Genomic DNA, 22,607 nt, shown 5'->3' on the forward strand with positions numbered 1-22,607 from the left:
AAATGTTGCAAGTCTCATTTTCAGAAAGTGTGCAAAGACAGAGCTAAGTACACAGTGTACATCAGGGGTGTCCAAACCTTTCCAGCGAGGGCCACATAGTGAAAAGGGAGAGGATGCAAGGGCCACTTTGGTATTTAGGAAAGCAACACATACAGTAGAGATATGCTAAGAAGCTACATGCGTGTAGCTCAAGAAATAACATTGCACTTTTGCAATATACTGTAGGTGAAATGATTTCTTCCATAATAATACAATTTTATTCTTGGAAAATTGCAACTTTTTTTCTTAATATTTTGACTTTATTCCTGTAAAATGACCACTGTTTTTTTCCATTTCTGTTGTTTTTTTTTCCATTCCAGCTTTCCTCTTGTAAATTTTCTTCTCGTAATTATAACTTTATATCTTTTAAAACAATAGTGTATTTTTCTTTATTTCAACATTCTTACTAAAATGATCATTTTCCTCATTCTACAAGTTTATTCTGATCAAATTGAAAATTTTTCTCATTAGAAAACTTTAATATTTTGACTTTACTCTGGTCAAATTTCTGCTGTTAATATTTTTGTATAATTTTCCAAACATTTCAACTTTCTTCTTGTATATATTTTCTTCTCCTAATATTTTGACTTTTTTCCTGTGTTATAAATTTTCCCCCAACCTAAGTTTCCAAAAATGACAACTTTATTCATTGTTTTTGTCTTTACAAAAAAAACCCTTTTTTCTTTAATATTTCAACGTCATGCTACTAAAATGACATTTTCCTCACACTATTACTTTATTCTTGTGACATGATGGCTTTTTTCCTTGCTAGATGACAGCTCTTCTCTTAATAGTTTGACTTTTGATTGATTTTCCCATTTTTGCTGCTGTTTTTTTTTAAAAGTGTTAATTACATTTTTGACTGTGCTGCGGGCCGATAAACTCTCATCCGTGGGCCGCAAATGGCCCCTGGGCCGCACTTTGGACACGCCTGGTGTACCTAATACCGAAGTGTGCTGACAGACGTATAGCAATCCCTCCTTCATTGCGGTTAATTGCTCCCAGACCCGACCATGATAAGTGAATTTCCGCGAAGTACGATTCCTTAATTACAAACAGAACATTTTCATAGTTAGAGCATAGAAAACCTGTTTACAACCTTCTAAATATGGTTTTAACATTATTAGAGCCCTCTAGACATGAAATAACACCCCCATAGTCACCTTTACCCAATAAAGTAGACATAATAAGCCATTTAAGACATAAAGACTTGTGCTCATGTGTTTTGCTATAAATGTTGTTCCCTAGAGGTGAGTGAAGGGCGTACAGGAAGTGACGATGGGCGTTTAGGGTTGACTTTCAGCTTGGCATGGTTTTCGGCCGCAACAGTAACCTGCGTTTTTATTAGGGAATTTTTTATGAAGGACCACAGTCTTAGTTTTTGTACAACAGTGCACGTAACAAACTAGTAGGTTTGGCCTGCACTGTATCGTTCCACGGTATGGCGTGCCCAGACAAAGCACCTTACGTGTTACTGACTCATTGCAGTTTTTTTTAAATTCAGTGCCACTGCTAAATAACCCACCATGGGGTCAAAGAAAGTTGATAAACACTACCAATCATTGCAAAATACAAAGATGTCAGTGTCCATTTATCCATTTCATTCATCATTTCTCATTATTTCACATTGTTTTCTGCATTTGCCCTGTAAGAAACTGACACAACCCCATCATTTGTGCAGGAAATGCAACTTCCCTTTCACACTACTCACACTCGCCGGCTTTTTCCACTGAGTGTTCCATTCTTCAGTCCTTGTTAGGATTGACTCTCGGTCGAGGCAAACGTGGTGGACCGGTGTTTTGAAACCACAAGCTTCCTACTGAAAGCCTTTGTTCGCAGCTGGAGCTGAGGAATGACACATGCGAGTTCTTAAAAGCCTCTTGGAAGTTGCACTCCAGAGATGCCCAGGAGTGCATTATTGTTCTGGGAAAGAAGTCACAACAGCAACTTGAGAGTTCTATCTCTCAATCTAAAGATCAAATGTGATTCTGTGGGGCTGGGGAGGAAAAACAACATCAGCATGGAACTAAAGTCAGATGTACCAGCCACTTGGGGTCACACTGCTGCTTTTTACATCTAACCAGGCTTTGTTCTCCACCGCCCCACCATCTGGTTAATGGTGTTCACCTGGCACACTGGACTTAAATGACTCCCAGACTCCTTGGGGAAACAGGTGGGAGAACCCTGGTCTTCTGTGTGGGCCTGGTTCTGGAGCAACTTCATCACTTTAATCGGGACACAGCTTTGCTTCTGGCAGGGTTTGCTTTGTTTTTCTCAAATCCCCCACTAAGTTATTTTGCACGAAAAGTGCATTTTGATCTCATTATCTTCCGTTTGCGTCAGAGGCCTTTTACTCTGAAAACTGATTTTAAAAAATAGTCCTCAAAAGTTGATGTTTTTGCAAAATGACACCACTGTTGTGTCCGTCTGAAAACATCCAGCTGTGAAGATGGAGGACAAGTTGGCCCGTATTCAGTATTAGCATGCAGAAGTACAAACGACAGCGGCACTGTGGTCCGCTTTTGTCATTTTTATCAGAGCCACAACAGTGGATCTGCCCATTCTTTGCACACAGAACAACCGTGTGCGCTTTCACACAGCATGCACATGGATAATTTCAGCAATAACATCCGGGTTGGCATATGATATACTGGTTCAGACAGATGGTTCTGACACTAACCGGTAGGTGTATTGCCAGGTTGACCTTGTCCACACCATTCCGGCACTGATTGATGTAGCATTCTCTAGCATTGTGTGCAGTCAAATACGCCATTGTTGTTTTTTTGTGTTTTAAAGCAGTCTAGAAAGAATACAAGGTGAAAACTAAGGCTCCGTTCACACTTCTTAAAACACGAGTTAAAAAAAGCCGGAATTAGCCAAGAGGCTATTTTTCATCCTAACGGTCCCCTTACGGTTTGGTACAGGACGGTACAGTCCTCAGGTTATGTACGTCTCCCATTGCTCCATTGCGATGTACCGTAAGTCGAGTTTCGGTGTAAGTTATAAATGACACCTAAGTCACTCACACTGTACACACGTCACGTGAATCTAGTAATACAACACTAAAAAACAACAAACAGTCATAACAAACAAAAGCCAAAGCACGAGCAGCATGAACACACATGACTTTCTCTTTTCTGTGCGTTCTAAAGATATAAAAACAGATAAAAAGAGGCAGCTCATTACTGCACACATCTGGCCTGCCTACAAAGACTACTATTAAAACACCTCCAACAAGGTTTTATGGTTTTCTATACATGCTGTGACCATGTAGTATCAAGGTACATTCATGATAACATGTAATACTTAAGAGTATTTTGTCGTATTTTGGTCCTTTTAAGCATTAGCGGAAATCCCTTCCCGGGCGCATTGATTTCACATAGCAACATAGAAACAAACGCCTACACCTAGCGTTGTTAATGTGTACAAACTCAAAGATAAAAACACAGCAGCAGTTCCAATATGCAGCTTTACCCTTCGGTAGTCGCGTTGTGACGCGCTACGGGTGAGTGCGTGGTGAAGCTACTTTTAAAATGACCACGTCCCAAAGATCTACCTCCTACTATAAATATAGAAAATATATATTTACTGTCTGTATAAATATACAGTAGGTATTTATGTACTTTGTACATGTATATTGGGGTGCACGCACTTTTTCGGGGTGCGGGTTATAAGTTGACGTGATTTATCTCTTACTATAAAACATATAAGACATATATCAAATCTAACCGGTTAACTTTTAAACTACTATACTAAATACTAATGATTCATAAGTATTTCACATTCACAGTTTCAAAGCTGACAGGCAATCAAAGTAGTTTATATCATTCACAAATAATTCACAATTCAATTCAATATGGCAATAAAGATAATTACACATAATTCCTCAACAGTTACATAGTACATAATGTAAGTAAGTAATGTCAGTCAAAATAGCATACTTCATGTATTACGTACAGTTAGCATTTGCTATCAAACATTCCCGATATACAAGAAATGAAAATGGTTATGCAAAAGGCAATGCAGCCGAAGTTTATATATTAAAAAGCTTGAAATAATAATGAAATCATGAAATAATAGTTTAAGAAAGGGACGAGTAGAAAAACACGCATTTCCATAGTGGAGTTCATGCACGCAAAGCCATCAAGCAATTCACTTTATTTCTACTTAACGAGCCGCTACAAGTGAACATAGAACCTTTGTTCTACATACAGGCATCTTACCGCTCATTAGTTATACATTATCGGAAGATGAAAGTTGCATCTCTGTGTGCAGTTTGAGACATCTGGTCACCATTGCCGCGGGAGGGGCAAGAGCGAATCAGGAGGGGAGCTTAATGTCAGCTGACTGATGGCATATGGCATCTACAAAGTGACGTTTATGCTATCGACCAAAACTACCTTTGCGATTGACATAATGTGCACCCCGGGCTAGTAGCTAGCCGGTATGGAGTGGCAAAGTGTCAGTACGCCAGTAACGTAGTTTGATCGGGGTAACAATGTTAATAATAACAATGTCGCTGTAGCTTGGTTAATACGCCTGTCACATGATATGCAAATGGGGCGTTGTTTTTTGGCGCTGAGTTTTTTTCAGAAGGCTTTATAGGCGGAATATGTGTTTCCCAGTACATGCACTCTTAGTTCCATCTTTTCCATCTGTTTTTATATCTTTACAACACACAGAAAAGAGAACTACATATGTTTTCATGTGTCACATACGGATTGTGGCTGATGGGCAAAATTCCCAAAAAAGTGCCGTTTTCCTTTAAGGGGTTTTCTGATTTCCGACGGTCTTTGAACGTGTCATCAGTCCTGCGTGTGCAGAAAGGACAGTTGAGTTTCCTCGCACTGGAGGTTACAACAGTGTCAACTCCTATAAAACTGTAAAAACAACAAAAGGAAATTTGAGGGTGACAAACAAAGGGAGAACACAAACATGAGTCTTTGTGTGATTCTCATACTTGTCGGGATGTTCACATTACAGGCGCTCCAGTCTTGCGTTCAGATGGTATAATTATGAAATGGCCTTACTTTCCCTCGCCAGGCCTTCCGGTCTGTCTCCTCCCCTTCGTGGATGCGAGCCAGCTGCTTCTGCAGAGCAGCCGTCCAAACGACGACGATGGTGATGATGCTGAGGAGGGACTGCTACTTGTGCTCTGCACAACTTCTGGATAAAGATCCATCAATCTCTTTTAATAAATACGTGCTGGATTATACAGTTACAGCTGTGTCAACAGTTAAAAGACAAAATGAAACAACACAGCAGAGTGCAGGTCCTGTCCACAGACATATTGACCGTGTATGTTAATCCTTTTGACTCCTGATTCAGCAGTCCAAATTAAAGCACTTCTGGAATACTACAGCGCGGGTTTGAAGTCATTACAGCGCAAGCCAGACCTCCCACGGTGAGCGTGATCAGCCTAAAAACCTCTCCAGTGTGTGGCGGCATCGCAACTCCATGCCAAGACCTGCAGCTCTAGAGTAAACAAGGACCCGGCCGCGCCTCTCATGGCGGTGGAAATGGCGTCCATCAGTGAAGAGGACATGGTGAGCCTCAACCACAGCCAAGGCGTGCTTAAGCACCAACTACAGCGGAACCTCTCGGGTCCAACACCCCCTCTAGTATGACACCACGCAAGACTTCAGCTCAGTCAGCTTCTGAAGGATTGTGTTTTGCTTTTTCTTTGGCTATTTTACCACAAGGGCGACCAGTGACGGCAAAGAGGAAAAGTGTGATAACCACATGACAGGTCTAAAGCCAGCTGCAATAATAAAGCAGAAACAACAAGACTGGAATGCACACCACTACGTTTAGTGTTTACGTGATGAGTCTAACCTCCCAGGCACAAGCAGTCATCTCCCTCTGCATATTAGTCGTCAAACTTATGAGTAAGTGCACTTTTTATTCCTTTTTTTTAAGATTTCATGTGCTTCTTTTTACACTTGTATGACAGGCATGTGACTGCCTTCAACAATCCCGATACGCCGCCATCATCAGGTGTTCAGGGTGAGTACACAACTTAGTGTTTGTATGTCTCACTATAGCAGTGGTTCACATATTCACTTATTTTTTACACGGAATTTGTTTTTACGTTATAACACAGAGGGATCAACTTCTCTTTTGACACTATTATGACAGGTAAGCGACTGCCTTCAACAAGACAAACGAGACGCTACACATTCGCCACCAAGTGTGATGGGTGAGCACGCCACTTATTGTTTTTACGTTTTACGCCTCGTTTACACTTGCACACATTTCGGCCCCGCAGTGGTACGCAATTTTGTGCGCCAATGAGTCAACTTGTGGTAAACAGGTGTGAATATGCGTAAACTACAGTACATATTCACCCGAAGTCATATATGCATTTTCGGTCACAAATTGCACGCCAAGTGAGTAATCCATGCGTAAGCAGAACACAAACAGTCCGCAAACTAGTCTTCACGTTTGTCAGGCGTGCCATAAATAAACATATGACACGCATTGCTATGGCAAATTGCGGGACAACGCAATATAATATGGGGGGTTAACTTCTTTTTACACTTGTATGGCAGGTAAGAATGTCAAAAAAGCGACTGCCTTCAACAATCCCGATATGGTACGCATCCGTCACCAAGTGTTGCTACAGTATATATACAGTATATGTAGAGGGGGTAACTTCTTTTTACATTTTAACTGATTGCTTAAATAGAGGTTTTATGAGGCCATAGTTTGACTTTGGCGCAGATAAATCAAATTTCCATTATTTTCTTTGGGGGAAAAAAACACAAAAGGTTCCACTGTATGACGCTGCAGTACAATTGGCTCAATACTAAAGTAATCACCATCGAAAGGTCTCATTTTCCCTTTTATCCAGCGCACATTTTCACAGTTTGCTGCCAATACTTTGAAACTAAATACAAGTTAATCACTTTGGCTTGTTGACCAGAGAGATGCATTGATGGAGCACAGTAGCTAATGTTTACATTACAATGATGCTAAATGTTAGGTAGAGCAGCTGCCACAATACCAACTGGCTGACATCACTTCATGAGTGTCTTAAAGGTTACAACTTAAAGGTTGTAAACAGTTCACCGCTGAGGTCTACACAGTTTGTAAGCTCAACGAATGCAAAAAAAAAAAAAAAAAAAAAAGGTACTAGGAATTTGTTGCAGCGCTCTCTCCACCTGCTCTATCCCTTCCAGCACCAACCAAAAACATCATTTAGCACTTTTGGCAGCACTTCCCCACCCAGCCAGAGTGTGGGAGGTGAGGTGGGATGCAGGTTTGATTTGGCCCTGAGCACAGAGCCTTATTGGGCGAGAGGGCTTGGCTCCACGCTCAGAAAAAATGGTCCGATGGTCCAAGCCAGCTGGTTCCCGCGGTGGCCTTTTCAGTTTTACTGCACACAGCAGGCTGGCGAGACAGAAAGGAGCAACCTGTGTTAGCGCTCAATGTCATTTCCTGTACAATACTTTTAAATACACTCGAGCCTATTTTAAACAGTAGTTCAGCTGACGTTTTTTTAGTACTTGTTTGAAAAAGAATATTACTGCGTTAGTCCATTAGAATAGACAATGCAATGGCACTCAATTGCGTTTCGACCACCACCAAGGCAGAACAACAAAATCAGCAAGTATACATACCCAACTAAAACACATTTGGATAAATGCTGCAATATGTGGCAATGTTTCCTTTTATTTATTTTTTTATTTGAAGTGTTTTTCTTGAAGCCTGCCCAACCCCTCCACCCAAGGTTCCATGCTTGGTTATGTAGTTTTGCATAATCCTGATAATTAAAAAATAATAACATAATCTTCTTAGTGGAGGTGAACAAAACAAAACAACAAAGAAATTACACATATGACCTAAAATGTTACTAAAATTTTAACTAAAATGCACGTACTATGTACATTTCAAATTATTTGTATTTTAATAAAGAAAATGAAAATATGGAGGGTAATAGTAGTGGAAGTACTATTTTATTGTTGTTACCATTTTTTCAATGTTATTATTTTTCAACTAAATAATTATAAATTATATAGTGGGTAAAATATCTATCCTAAAAAGACACAGATACAGGGTCCTCGTTGAGTGTTCCTTGGACAAAAGCCTTGGGACATACCTCATAATCTAAATCAATTCATGAACCAACCAGGCCTCTTATGTTGCCCTTCGGTCTTAATTCATCATATTAGCAGGACATTTTGCACAACTGCATGTCTCCATTTTTTAGTCAACAGTTTGGGAACAGTTTGGACCAGCACAGAGATTGCCCTCTCTCAGGTCCAACATCAGGGACTTCTGACCTCACAAGTGGACACAAAATTCCCACAAACACACTACAACATCTCATAGAAAGTCTTCCCCAAAGGCTGGAAGCTCTTATTGCTACAAATGGGAGGGACCAACTCCATATGTTCTTTCATTTTCACTCCCTGAAATTGGACTAACCATACGTCCCAATACTTCTGTCCTCACAGCACATGTGTGTACATTGCTCTTAGCGAGATGTCGTAGTTTGCGGCCGTGTGGTTGCTTCTCGCCGGGAAGAGACTAGAGCTCTGCAGTGCTGGTGCGGCCGCCGTTGGACGCCTGCCACGGTGTGGTTTTTATTAAAATAACTTCAGCAAGAATAAGAAGCCACGTTCTGCAGGAAACCTGAGAAGCTTATGGAGTGACCCCTCCCCACTTAAAAAAAAAAAAAATCTATAATCTTGCAGGAATTTCTCGCTAAGAACAGGATATTGTCTAGGCTTTGGGAGTCTACTATCCATCCCAGAGAAAAGCATGGGAATTAGGTGATGTGTGTACATGGTAGCCTATGAAGTGGCTCAAGTGCAGCAATAATAATGGTACATTTTTGACATAGTTCTGTAAAGAACAGTCTCATATTATTTACAATTGATCAAATATACAGTACATGTTGAGAAAGCAGTGAAAGCACGAGGGGAGGGTATAGTCCAGGTTTGTGTTTTTCCCGGAGCTACTTCCTGCTTGCACCAAGTCTCAATTTCATAAGGTGCTTTTAACAAGAGGCCCGAGGCTGCGCTGCAATGGAATCAAAGAGCCCAGACGGTCCCGTGAGGTGAACAGCAAAGCCAGAGAAGGGCTCATATTTTACACGCGGAAGGAGGAAAAAAAAATAAAAAACCTTCAAGCTTAGGGCAGCTTATTCATCACTTGACTCACCCACCCAGCACCCCAACCCCAACCCTACCCCTACCAGGCCAAATCCTGCACTAAAACACTTCCATGGACAGTTTGTGGGACGACAACAAGGAAACTTACAGCTTCTTACGGAATCTGCAAGAGGCTCACGATCCAGCGAGGCTTCCTTTTGAGTTTCCTGCATCTGGAAAACAGATTAGAGAGATTAGAGATTAGAGATTAGAATTTAGCCATAAATTAGCCACACCGCTGTATAAACTGCAGGGTTCAAAGTTTAAGAAAAAAGTAGCAGAAATTACACCGGAAGTTAAGGTACCTTACTCCCTTGCTACATCACAGTTTGAACATCGCGGCGCCGTCACTCTTATCACAGTTTTTTAATAATTAATTAATTAGCGCTGTTTTGTGGTGGAACACGGCCTATCAGTAAAAAAAATTTGCATATTTAAGCAAATTGTTAAGTATTCTTGGCCTAAATTAAGCATTTTGAAACATTACAATGGCTAAATGAACAAAAATACAAATATAAGGCATCCTGAAGACATGATGTAGTGTAAGTATAAGTGTCTGTGGGGCCTGGGGAGTGACGTGTGTGACGTCGGCTAGCTGGAGTTGCCAGTTGTGTTAAGGTGATTGTTAGCAGCAGCGTCTTTGGTTAGCAGTGTGGCGAGAGCAGATACTGGCCTGAGCTGCGGCCGACAGCAACTCCTGTGTGTACGTTCACTGCATATGTGTTCTCTGCTCGTTAATCAAGCCACTGAAGTGCATCGTGAGTGGTACTCCACACTGGTCACTTGGCACTAACGTTACAGTGATGAGACAGGAAGCAAGAACGCTGTCAATGCTAATGTGTGAGTTTATGTTATATCTTATTTATGTCGGACATGTCATATTGTCTCTTATTATAACTGCTATATTGGGTAATGCAAGTGTATCAGTCACTATAGGGGTGTTACTTCAGGTCCTGAGGGCTCTAATAATGCTAAAAAGTGAATTATGAAGGTTGTAAACAGGGTTTGTATGCTCTGAAAATATTCCATTTATAAAGAAGGAATCCTACTTTGTCAGGTCTGGAACCAATGACGCACGATAAATGAGGGATTACTGCATTTTATTAACTGCACAGTCAGTTAGTGGGCTACAAAAGCTGATAACCGCCAGGGTCTCTAAACATTGGCATTGACAGTTACAGCTGTAGACAACCTCCTGATGTCATTTTTTTCAAATGAACTCCACGAGATGGCAGCAGCTGCATTTGAAGTGTAAAGTACAGCTGCATCACAATTGCCAATTGAAGAATGTAAGATAAGAGGTTTTTTGTTTAATCAACAGTGTTGAACTTCTTTTTACACTCGTAGAGTATCAGCCACTGTGCCTTAAAGCAAAGCACTCTCCCTCACCTTGATGTTCTTTTTGAGGTACTCAGCTCTGCTCATTAGACTTTTGATCTGGAGAAGGAAAAGAAAAGTTGTTAATCGTGATGTATGCACTCAAATATTTGACATTTTGTTGTTTTTTTTCAATTCAATTATGAATGCAAAGATCAAATTTGCAAAACAAAGCTGATCTACTCATCAGCCCTCTAAATGTTCATATTACAAATTATTCTTAATATTTGAAGGGAAAAACAGGTCAGAAGCACCGTTGAGCCTGTGGAAACACGTTAACCATGAAAAGCCACGGTGGATGAAATGAAAGATGGCATTGAGTTGCATTATGGGTAGCGAACAGTGTTTTTCTGACCTGTACCCAGGAGCACAAGGCAGGATGTCTGCGTCTCTGCTGCAGCAGTTTGGAATGTGTGTTATTATTTTTTTTAGCTCTCTTGTGAGACCTCCAGCCTGACGGAAGCGCAATGCTAAATTGCTGGAGCAACCCTTACGAGAAAAGCCAGCAATGCAAGCAGTAGTGTTGCCTTTTAAGCTTGTGGCTGCATTTGAATGGACCGATCAGTGACACAAAGCTGCTTGTTCACAATGAGTAAACCTCCGTGGATAGTTTCCATACTTTCCCTTAAAATATACTGATGTAGTGTAGCAAATTATCATCTTGACCGCAGTTTTTTTTTTGTATTCTGCCCTCCAACCACAAGCCTTTAATCAGCCAGTGCAATAAACATGGAGGGATTCTGCAAGGGATGCAGTTTTAGCACAAGTATGTTGAAGTTAGCATCATGACATTACAGCAGTGTACAGTGGATCCAGTATATCACAATTACGTTTGCAGTCAATGTTTGACTTGTCATAGAGCTGCGTATGTTTTATGAAATGACATAATGTGGTGCAGACCTCCATGATGCTAAACTGTTACAAACAATAGTAATAGTAGTAACAATAGTAACAATAGTACAGGACTGTCTTTTGTCTGGACGACCCCACCATTGTTTTGTGTGTGTTAGCTTGCTAACAAGCCATTAAAATAATAGCTTAAAAGGTCTCCTATAACGCAAAAGTGACTTTTTAATGATGTTCTACCAGTAATATGCGTCCCTAGAGCCAGTTTATGAGCACCAAATGTGAGAAAAATCTATCATCTCCCTGACATGTTTGCTCCACTTTTGCAAGAGGTGTTGCTAAAATGCTCGCTTTTGATGTTGCGGCTTTTCGTGACACAACGAAGGAAAAACCTCCTTCCTCATGGACATGATACCTCCTCTGACCTGCCCTTAGCTAGCTGCCCTTACTTAGGAGAGCTTTGTAAAAAAAACAACAACAGGCTTCACTACACATCTTAAAGTAATCTCTGCCCACCACAGACATGGGAGCTGAAAGTTTGATCAGTTTTGTTTTTTTTAATTCAGCAAATAGGCTAACCTAGCATGACAGTGCTGTTAAAATGTGAGTGTCATGTTATAATATTAATAATAATGGATTCATTTTATACAGTGCCTTTTTACAAGGTACCCAAAACGCTTCACAGTGACGAGAACCCAATATTCATTCACTCCTCAGTCACACGCTGGTGATTGTAATCTACAGTGGTGAGAAAAAGTGTTTACCCCCTTTCTGAATTCTCTATTTTATTATTAAGGGAGAAGACAAATCCAAACCTACATGGCCCTGTGTGAAAAAGTGATTGCTCCCCCAGTTAAAAGATAACTTAACTCAGATAAATTGAAGTCTATCAGTGTGGAAAAGGTTACAAAGCTTTGGGACTCTTTATCCACAAATGCAGTGGTGAACCTTCCCAGGAGTTGCCGGCCAACCAAAATAACACTAAGATCGCTGCAGCAACATATCTAAGGGGTCACAAAAGACCCCACAACAACATCCAAAGAACTGCAGGCCTCACTTGCCTCAGTTAAGGTCAGTGTTCATGACTCCACCATAAGAAAGACACTGGGCAAAAACGGCCTGCATGGCAGAGTTCCAAGACCAAAACCACTGATGAACAAAAACAACATTAAGGCTTCTCTCAATTTTGCCAGAAAACATCTTGATGATCCCCAAGACCTTTGGGAAAATACTCTGTGGTCTAACGAGACAAATTTGACCTTTTTGGAAGGTGTGTGTCCCATTACATCTGGTTTAAAAGTAACGCCGCATTTCAGAAAAAAACATCATAGCAACAGTAAAATGTGGTGGTGGTAGTGTGATGGTCTGGGGCTGTTTTGCTGCTTCAGGACTTGGAAGACTTGCTGTGTAAATGGAACCATGAATTCTGCTGTCTACCAAAAAATCCTGAAGGAGAATGTCCAGCAATCTGTTGGTGACCTCAAGCTGAAAGCAACTTGGGTTCTGCAGCAGGACAATGATCCCTAACACACCAGCAAGTCCACCTCTGAATGGCTAAAGAAAAACAATATGAAGACTTTGGAGTGGCCTAGTCCAAGTCCTGACCTGAATCCTATTGAGATGCTGTGGCATGACCTTAAAAAGGCGCTTCATGCTGGAAAACCCTCCAATGTGACTGAACTACAACAATTCTGCAAAAATGAGTGGGCCGACATTCCTCCACAGCGCTGGAAGAGACTCATTGCAAGTTATCACAAACGCTTGATTGCAGTTGTTGCTGCTAAGGGGGGCCCAACCACTTATTAGGTTTAGGAGGCAATCAATTTTTCACACAGGACCATGTAGCTTTGGATTTTTTTCTCCCTTAATAATAAAAAGTTTCATTTAAAAACTGCATAAAGTGTTCAGTTGTGTTGTCCTTGACTAATATTTACATTTGTTTGATGATGTGAAACACTTCAGTGTGACAAACATGCAAAAAAAAAGAAATTTAACCCCTCTGCACATGTTAAAGTGATAAGAAATGATAGAAAATAACTTATATACCCCCCCCCCCCCCCCTTATAACTTATACTTACTTAATAACTTATGCTTTCTGTCACGCCTTTAGTACCCCTTTCAGGACAATGACCCAGATGGCAATGTGCCATCGTAAAGCGACACTATACTAGTGCATACTGTAGATATGTTATGAATTTGTGAGTAATACATCTCTAGAAGTGCAGTAAAGTGTACAGTTTGCTGCAGAAGCACAACAAAAAATGTCTGTTGGTTTGTTTCTAAGATGCACTACTTTATTAGGAGAGCGACAGTGATATATCTGGATGAATAGAGGTGTGGTCAAGTATGCGGCGGATGATGGATAACATCATTATTTGGCTTTTACCAGAGAAAACGTGAGAAAATGAGACTCCGGTGTGGTTTTAAGAGGTCACCGCCATGCCGGATGGATGGCGACACTCACCTCGCTGTGGAGCAGCTCTCGGCGGCGGCCCTGGGGCTCGGCTGGGGAGGTGGAGGGGAAAAAGAGAATAATGAGAAGAAGGGAGAACATAGCATTGTTAATTTCATAACATTTCCAATACTTTTGCACTATACTGTCTTTGTGCAGCTATTATCAAATAAAGGTGGGCCCTAGATGGCCTTGGAGGGGTTCTGCTTGCATTTGCCATCAAGAAATGCCAACAGAGTTCTTGTAAAAAAAAACAAAAAAAAAACGAGCAGGACTCGACTTTAAGGGCATTTATTGGGAAGAGGGAGCGCTGGCTGTGCTGATCCCAGCCCTCATCAGTGTGAGATAAAGGTTCTTGTGTGTTTCCAGCGTTTGCGGCCCAAATGGGAAGCAGATGGCGGGGCTCCCGTACCGCACGCAGGGAGCTGGCGCTGGCTCTCATCTCAGCTCAAAAACCTCACTGGGATCGCTCGTCCTTGCGGCCGATCTCCCACATGAGCTCATCGCACTTACTGAATGCCCTTCTGTATTTCCCAAGAGCCCCGCCCGCTTGAATACAACTTTATTCACAAACAACAACCATGCCCAACTGCGCCAGTGCGAGCTCTCTTTTTGAAAACTATCTTTATTCCCTCCACGTGTGTTGATGCTAAAATATGAGCTCCAGGGAGGCAATAAAGGCCAAACATTGTGGAGTTGACCTACCTGCTAGCGCCAGCAGAAGTTCTCCTAAGCACTGCTGGTATTCATCCAAGGCCTCGCTGTCATCCAGTCCACTCTGCTCCTACAGCAGGAGGAAACCATCACGTCATTCCATACGCTTATTTTCTTTTAGTGCTACAACTGTTTTTTTATCAGAAGTCTTAAGTATCATGAACCTTAGCAATGGCTTCTGAGGACATCTCCAGCGCAGCCAGCAGGCGTGGTTGGTCACGGGACATTTCTAGGAGGAGACAAAAAAACACACTCATTAAATACCATTAATTATCTCATATAGCCGTGGTGAGAACTCATATATAACAAGTTGATATTTCAACTTTAATTTAAAGTACTGGTTCTCAACTGGTGGGTCGGGACCCATAGGTGGGTCGCGGATCCATTTTGGGTGGGTCACAGACAGCAAGTAAAAAATAAAATATGTCATATACAAATAATGCCTGACTTATTTTGCAGTAAATTTGAGTAATATTTTAGTCATCTTCCTCCTTGGTATATGCACAGTTGCACAGTTATTGGTAAAATCAGTTTTAGTTTAGTTTTAATTAGGATCAATAGACTGATCAGGAGAGCGAGCTCTGTCCTGGACGGTCCTCTGGACTCCGTGGAGGAAGTGGGGGAGAGAAGGATGTTGGCTAAGCTGACATCCATCATGGACAACACCTCTCACCCGCTACATGACACTGTGGGTTCCCTTAGCAGCTCCTTCAGCAGCAGACTGTTACACCCACGGTGTAAGAAGGAGAGGTTCCGCAGGTCCTTCATACCGACCGCTGTCAGGCTCTACAACACCTGCACCACCTGAACCATGTTGTAGTCACTATGCATTCTTTACACTGTACTCTTTACTTGCGTATCTTGCTTGCTGCTGTAACAAGTGAATTTCCCTGCTGTGGGATTAATAAAGTACAAATACAATACAATACAAAATATCCAATTTTGTGGTCTTTTTGGTAATGAATTTTAATTTATGCATGATTTGTATGCATGCAGTTATCACGTTTACTCATTTCCTTGATAAAATGTCTTAAAACATTTTTCTAAAATGCACTTTGGTTGTAATTATGTCAGCATGTAATTATTAATCATGTTTCAAAGGAGGGGGGGATTTAAAAAAAACAAATACTTTTGCTTGGTTTGACTTAAATAAAAGTGTTAAAAAAATACAAATAAAAGTGCAAAAATAATTGTATAAAATAAATATTAAAAAATGATTTAAATTAAAGTGTAGAAAATAATGAAAATAAATACCGTAAAGCACCGTGTATAAACCGCACCCATGTATTAACCGCACCCCCATTTTCAGGCTCACGGCGGGAAAAAAAAATGGTTTTGTTCATAAATGCTTGCCAACTCTTTCATCTCAAATCAACATGCGTAAAGGTACTAAGCAATTTCAAAAAGAAGAAGAAAGGAGAAATCTGCCGTCCATCAATTCATCTGCAATGGAATTACATAATGCTGCATTGCTTCAGTGTGAATTTGAATAAACTCCAACGTTTATTCAAGCATACACAAGCATTTTCAGCAACTGTACAGCAGAGGGCGCTAAAGTCAAAGCAACTGTCTGACCCACAGACGGCTTTCCAAATGCGCTTCTGGTCAATTTCTCCCTGTATTTATAGCCAAATTCTGGCCTAGCGGACCCAAGCGTCCGCGAACTTGCGTCTAGCGGCACCAAACTTTGACTGGGCGTTGTTGGAGCGGTGATGAACTTTGCAGTGGCAGAAAATTGGCTGCTGGTAATATTTTGTGCAGCTCAAAACTTTCGGAGCGGTAGGAGGGACCATCAGCGATGGCCAAGCGGATACGGCATTGCCTTAACGGGGTCCAACTTCTGTTAAACGGTGGTGAACGAGCGGTGTTTTTTTTTTCCCCGCTCCAGGAACGCTACAGCAAAGTTCAGGCGGTGTGACCGGGCTTGTAGTACGAGTGATCTTCCGCTGAAGCGTTGTAGAAGCGTTGTCTGATATTATTTTTCAGTCCGAGTCTGGTCACAGACCTGTCATCGTGTATAAACCGCACCCCAATTTTTTGCTTCTTAGAGGTGTAAAAAAAGTGCGGTTTATACACGGTGCTTTACTGTACAAATTTCCAACGATGTAAATAAAAGTGGGTCGCGATTTCATGACGTTTTCTTCATGAAGAAAACGTTACTTACAGAAGCAAAGCATCAGGAAGAACCTTCCTATTATCCAAATTTATGTCACGGACCTTAATCTCAATTAATCTCATTGACGCGGGGGCGCAAAAGCAAATCAGGAGAGCAGCCTAATGTCAGCTGACTGATGTCATATGACATCAACAAAGTGATGTTTATGCCATCGACCCGTAGCTTGCGATCGACATAACGGGCACCACTGCTCGAACGAAATCAATTTGACTCATAAGGAATCATGTAAACTCAGTTAATCCGTTCCAAAAAGCCAAAAATGTTGAATTTAAACACATTGTTAGAGTTTTACAATTACAGTTTTACATGTAGAAAACAATTCTAAATGCACATAAATACATCTAAATGATTGATAAAAGGAATAAATCAACATTTAAGGTTACTTTTACCTTCACTGATTGTTGCCAAAGACCCAATGTGGCAGCAAGATCAACATGGACACCACCTCTGTGTTTTGCCATGAGTTATTTCTTGAATTCAATAGTATTTACCACCCCAAGTCTCTGCTTGTCTTTTGCTTGTGGCTGCAAAATAACCAAAAATTGAGCCAAACAAAGTTGAAAGTGCCGACATTTTGATAAAGAAGATGAGAAACGCCATTGAATTCAATAAATAAGTCGCTGCAAAACACAAAGGCGGTGTCTGTGGTGATCTCGCTGCCACATCATGTCTTTGGCAACAATCACGTCTTCAATGAAAAAATGTTCAATCTTAAATGTTCATTTATCCCTTTCATTCGCCATTTATATGCATTTAGAATTGTTTTATGCATGTACAACCACAGTATAACTGTAAAACTATGAAGACTGTGACACTTGTGGCATAACTTTGTTAGTTAGCAAAGAACTACAGAGTCGGAGCTGACTTCCGGATCCTGTTTCCATGTATTAGCAAGCTAATAGGCTGCTAACAAGGACGTTGTGAGACCAAAAAACATTACGTAAACAGTTCACTCACGCAGTGTATTAATATGTGACACAGAGAAGGGGTAGGATTAAATTCATTGTGCTTCTTCCTACTCCTTTTCAGACATGTGGAATTGTGTTGTTACATGATGATAGCCCTAAGTTGGAGAATTTACCATAGAGTATTAAAGTTACGTGAGGAAGGTTTAAGAACGAGATGCATCTTAGTTAGGTTTTGACTCTTTTGATTTAGAATCTGGTCGTCTAATCTCTTGCCTGCACGCTTTTTGGACCAGCCTCCGTGGGACGCTGTGGTATTCCGTACCTCGGAGGACGTCCCTGGAGGTGCGGGCCTCCTCAAAGATGAGTTTGTTGTCCGAGGCCACCAGGACTTTCAGCTCCTCCGCTCTGGACGCGTACTGGCTGACCTGCAGGGAGGGTCCTTGACATTAATCACCTCAGCCTTCCCATATGCCCACTGTTGACATTATACAGTGGTGCAAAAGTCTTTGCCCCCTTTCCGATTTCTTTTTTTTTTTTGCACGTTTGTCACCCAAGTGAGGCCTACAGTTCTTTTGGGTGTTGTTGTGGGGTCTTTTGTGACCTCTTGGATGAGTCGTCACTGCGCTCTTGGTGTCATTTTGGTTGGCCGGCCACTCCTGGGAAGGTTCACCACTGTTCCATGTTTTTGCCATTTATGGATAATGGCTCTCACTCTGGTTGACTGGAGTCCCAAAGCTTTAGAAACGGCTTTATAACCTTTTCACTCAGGTGTGCTAAACCACAGTTAAATTATGCTTTAATGGGGTGGGCAATCACCTTTTCACACAGGGCCATGTAGGTTTGGATTTTTTTTGTCCCTTCATAATAGAAAGTTGTATTTAAAAACCGCATTTTGTGTTCAGTTGTATTGTCATTGACAAATATTTACATTTGTCTGATGATCTGAAACATTTAAGTGTGACAAACATGCCAAAATTAAGAAATCAGCAAACACTTTTTCACACCACTGTACATACGGAATTCACAGGTCTACCTTCTTCCTGAGGACTTCTTTCCGCTGCCTGTCAGTCTCATCTAGAGGAGGTGGATATACAAGGTGTTACGTATGATTGATTGCTGGTTTAGGAACGCAAACATGGCACTGTGGGAATGTGAAGGTGGTCTTACAGTAAATAGCAGGGACAAAGTGCTCCAGGGCACTGCAGTACAAAGAGAGCGCGGCGGACCACTCGCCCTCCTGGTCCTTCTGAACTGCCTGCAAGACCAACTCTTTCTGCGGGTCCCAAACAGGAAGTAGCATCATTGAATGCATGACAACAAAGCTATCAGTGTGTATTAACTGAGCCACACAGACTGGTCTTCGTCCCTTACCGCCTTCCCTAAGCTCTCAGCACTCGGCATGTGCTCCAGGTCCACAAAGGGGTGTGTGAAAAACTCCGCAAAGGTGATCCGGGTGTCTGGATTTCTTTCCAGGAGCCGCAGGAGGAGGTCTCGGCATTGCTTGGAAACCCTGGCCCCGGGTGGTAACTGAGGCACAAAATGTGACCTTATTGTGTTGTGCTATCTCAATCCGTTAAAAAGGGCAGCGGAATGTCGCCAAAGACCGCCTAGCCTCAAAGGATGACCTTAAAATTTGTTTGTAGTGGTGTACAACTACACTGCTACATATAGCTGTATCTAATATTTTGCTTTATATGCAGCTATTATAAACAAGCTTCAGTATTGTGCAATGTTGCTGTACATCATTACACAGCACAAATATGTACATAAGCTGTACTGGTATGCTTAAAGTATCGTATGGGGCAAACCAGCTGTTAATCCAGCAAAGTGTGCCACCTAGTGGATGTATGGACGCATGCACAAAGTAGCCTACTGGACTTGTTTAAGTCAGGATTTACATGTGAAACTTGATGGTTACTTACATCAATGGGTTGGTTACTCCGAATCTTCTCCTCCAATTCAGTGTACGACCTTGAAGCAAAGGGAGCCCGTCCAAACAGTGCCTCTGTACGCGCACATGATTTTATTCAATTAGTTATTTTAAAAACATATTTTGTTATCCTAATAGCTGCTTCAGTTACATTCATACGGTTCTGAATGAACCAGACACATTTATCCATCACTCACCATAAAGAATGACTCCCACCGACCAGAGATCCACCCTGGAATCGTACTGTCGCCGACACACCATCTCAGGGGCCATGTAGAGAGGAGAGCCCCTCAGCACGCTCTTCTCATCCCACGGTGACATATACTGGGCGAAGCCAAAGTCTGACAGGCAATTGAGCCCCAACATCGGATGTCAGAAGAGCTAGAGCGTCAATATATGTTGCACTTGATGGTCAGGTGTGTGACGTGATTACCTGCCAGTTTGAGGACTGAGCCGCAGAGCAAGATGTTCTGCGGTTTCAAGTCCAAGTGGGAGATGTTTCGCTCGTGTAGAAACTGGAGCGCACAGGCTGTTGGTGCAGTTTACACATCATTTAATGACATCATGATAACATTTTTCATCAACTGTACAAGTGTTTTAGTCGTTGTCTGATTCTTTAGTTTGTCAGTCATGGTTAGATGGCGTAACTGTAGTGGTGGAACTATGGGGTCGACCGGGGTGGCCGTGGCCACCCTTGGTCACTCTCCGGCCACTCCACTGGCCACCCCCATGGCCGGGGGACAATTTTGACAAACACGCCCCTGTGGTGCAGAACATTAGTTCAGCCTAACCTCCGTTTCTGCTTGGACACATTTCAATGCAGCACACAACTTTCCGTGTGGAGGAGCTGTCAATAAAAGCACGTCTTGCATAACCTGAAAGCGGTAAGGACAGTAAGTTTCTCACGATTACTTCATGGTCTGTTCTCTCACTATGCTGACTTTGATTTAAATTCTAAACCATGATTCAAGGCATAAATCTGTTCATAATGTATGTATGCTCTCTGCAACAGCATGAGTGGGCATGTAAACCAAGGAGTCTACAATTAAAACAGGAGTGCCGATCGGCATCCACTTCCGTATTATAGCCCTGCACGGGTTTGGCTGCCATGATGGTGAGCGGGAATCCAGAAACTATGCATTGAAAACATGTCCTCGGCACACTGCTCAGCTACTAATTGCTCTAATAGATGGTCCAAATGCAGTGGGTGGCCACCCCTGGTCACGCTCCGGCCACCCCACTGGCCATCTAGACAATTCAGGTATCAAGTTATTGCCACCCCTCTGTGAGTAATGGTCTCACCTTGGCCACCCCAGTAAACATTTCTGGCTCCGCCACTGCTTAACTGTGATGTCCTCTAACTGATTTAAAGACTGATCTGCCGACAATGAGTAATTAAGGAATAAACTATGCATGTTTACAAGTTACTGACATGACCATTTAAAGCCAAATAGCACTTTTGCACAACAAAAGCATCGACTTACCCATCTGCTGCAGGAAACGCCGGGCGACTCTTTCCGGTAAGATCCGACGACTGCGGATGAAACGGGACAGATCTCCACCAGAACACCATTCCAGGATCAAATAGATGTTTTCGGAATCCCACTAAACAGCAACACAAATGGAGCATTATTGTCTTATAAAAAGAGCTCTGGCACTAGATCTCATTACATGGTGCTAGTCTATCTAATGAAATGTGTAATTAATAAAGGATGCAGGGTGTCCTCTGCATTATACACACCAATTAGTATTGAAGTCTGACCATGTGGAGCCCAGTTATTTGAGGTTCTCGAGTCAGCAAAAGCGACTCCCACATCATATGCCGCAGCATACTGTAAAAGCGTTTTCAATTTACAATTTATTGTCAGCTATCGGTCTAATATCCCTGGTTAGGATTTTGGCTCATTTGGTCTAAGTCCCTAGGAGGAGTTTGTCAAAATATGACCCCTGGTTTTCACTCCAAAATGGCCGGTCCAAACCAAAATGGCTGACTTCCTCTTTGTTTTCGAACATGGGTTCTATGGACTTTTTTCTGCGTCCTGTCATGACGATCCGCGAACACAAGATTAGTGATAACATCTCACCACAAAGTCTTTTAGCTGGACAATGTGGGGGTGACGCACAGTCTTGAGGATCTCAATTTCAGTGAGCAGGTTCTCCGTAGACGCCTTGTTAAGCGTCTTCTTTGCAACCACCTTCACCGCCACTGCCTCTCGAGTGTCCCCCTGCTGAGTCACAGTCAGGAAACAAGGAGGACATTTAGAGTAACGGTGAAGTGAAAGCGAGAAGTAATTCGTTTTGTCAGATTTCACCTTTCGGTAGGCCTTGTAGACGGTGGCATAGGTGCCACTGCCAAGCCGCTCTGTCAGGATAAAGTCATCAAGTTTCGGAGGGGCAAAGCTGGAAGATGAAGCCATGCTGGCCGACTCTCCAGCAGGTCTTGGCTGCAATGTGACATGCAAAAAAGTACAGTATGCGCAAATTAGAAAACAATACTTCCATACATCATACATCATTCCATACATTTTTTTGTACTATCACTAGTATATTTCACTTTCTCTTGTGTCAAAGTGATGTTGTAAACCATAATAAAAAGGAAGTGAGCTGATTGGTTCACCGTGGTTCTCCTGCTGGGTGTGTACACATCAAAAAGATAAATACCGCATTGATTTAAACACTTGCAAGTTTATTCACACTAAATAGACACACAAGTGCTTGAATGCTACCGGTAGTGAAGTTATGGCTAGCTTGGTGGCAATGCTGCTACACCGTAACAACATAAAATTCGCGACGACATTTAGTCAAAACAAGATGTTCAACACCCGTAAAACTAAACCACGTCTTCTTTATTCAAACTACACTGAATATGGCAGTTTCTCGCGTACCTTCACAGCAGCAAATCCATGATATACTGCGGTAAGCAGTGCATGTTTACATCGCTGTCAGTTGGCTTACTACACATACGCTTGCTCTATAGCGGTCACGTGACTCGAAACATCACTGGAAT

General features: G+C 41.9%; 1 protein-coding gene across 3 annotated transcripts; it reads right to left on the reverse strand.

The window, feature by feature from the left end:
* Positions 1-3,849: 3,849 nt before the first annotated feature.
* Positions 3,850-22,594, reverse strand: ulk3 (unc-51 like kinase 3). Of its 3 annotated transcripts, none has more exons than XM_054769792.1 (17): positions 22,486-22,594; positions 21,913-22,044; positions 21,685-21,825; positions 21,085-21,205; positions 20,034-20,129; positions 19,798-19,941; positions 19,593-19,675; positions 19,042-19,197; positions 18,838-18,943; positions 18,704-18,744; positions 17,993-18,095; positions 14,751-14,815; positions 14,578-14,656; positions 13,885-13,925; positions 10,587-10,634; positions 9,307-9,370; positions 3,850-7,431 (listed from the first exon to the last, which is right to left on the reverse strand). In XM_054769792.1, exons 2-17 carry the CDS (start codon positions 22,015-22,017, stop codon positions 7,415-7,417), a joined length of 1,410 nt encoding a protein of 469 aa, XP_054625767.1. In that variant the 5' UTR covers positions 22,018-22,044; positions 22,486-22,594; the 3' UTR covers positions 3,850-7,414. The 3 variants fall into 3 exon arrangements, 2 of the variants coding, with proteins under 2 accessions (XP_054625767.1, XP_054625766.1); XM_054769791.1 differs by having other exon boundaries at positions 21,685-21,828; XR_008569742.1 differs by lacking the exons at positions 3,850-7,431; positions 9,307-9,370; positions 10,587-10,634 and having other exon boundaries at positions 17,944-18,095; positions 21,685-21,828.
* Positions 22,595-22,607: the final 13 nt, after the last annotated feature.

Source organism: Dunckerocampus dactyliophorus, chromosome 3, assembly GCF_027744805.1.
Source record: "Dunckerocampus dactyliophorus isolate RoL2022-P2 chromosome 3, RoL_Ddac_1.1, whole genome shotgun sequence".
In the NCBI taxonomy this organism is placed as follows: Eukaryota; Metazoa; Chordata; class Actinopteri; order Syngnathiformes; family Syngnathidae; genus Dunckerocampus; species Dunckerocampus dactyliophorus.

Coding starts and splice junctions, on each gene's coding strand:
- ulk3 (XM_054769791.1), bottom strand. CDS start 22,017: ATGGCTTCATCTTCCAGCTTTGCCCCTCCGAAACTTGATGACTTTATC. Junction 21,829..21,912: donor TCTACAAGGCCTACCGAAAG/GTGAAATCTGAC, acceptor ACTGTGACTCAG/CAGGGGGACACTCGAGAGGC. Junction 18,096..18,703: donor AAGAAGTCCTCAGGAAGAAG/GTAGACCTGTGA, acceptor CCCTCCCTGCAG/GTCAGCCAGTACGCGTCCAG.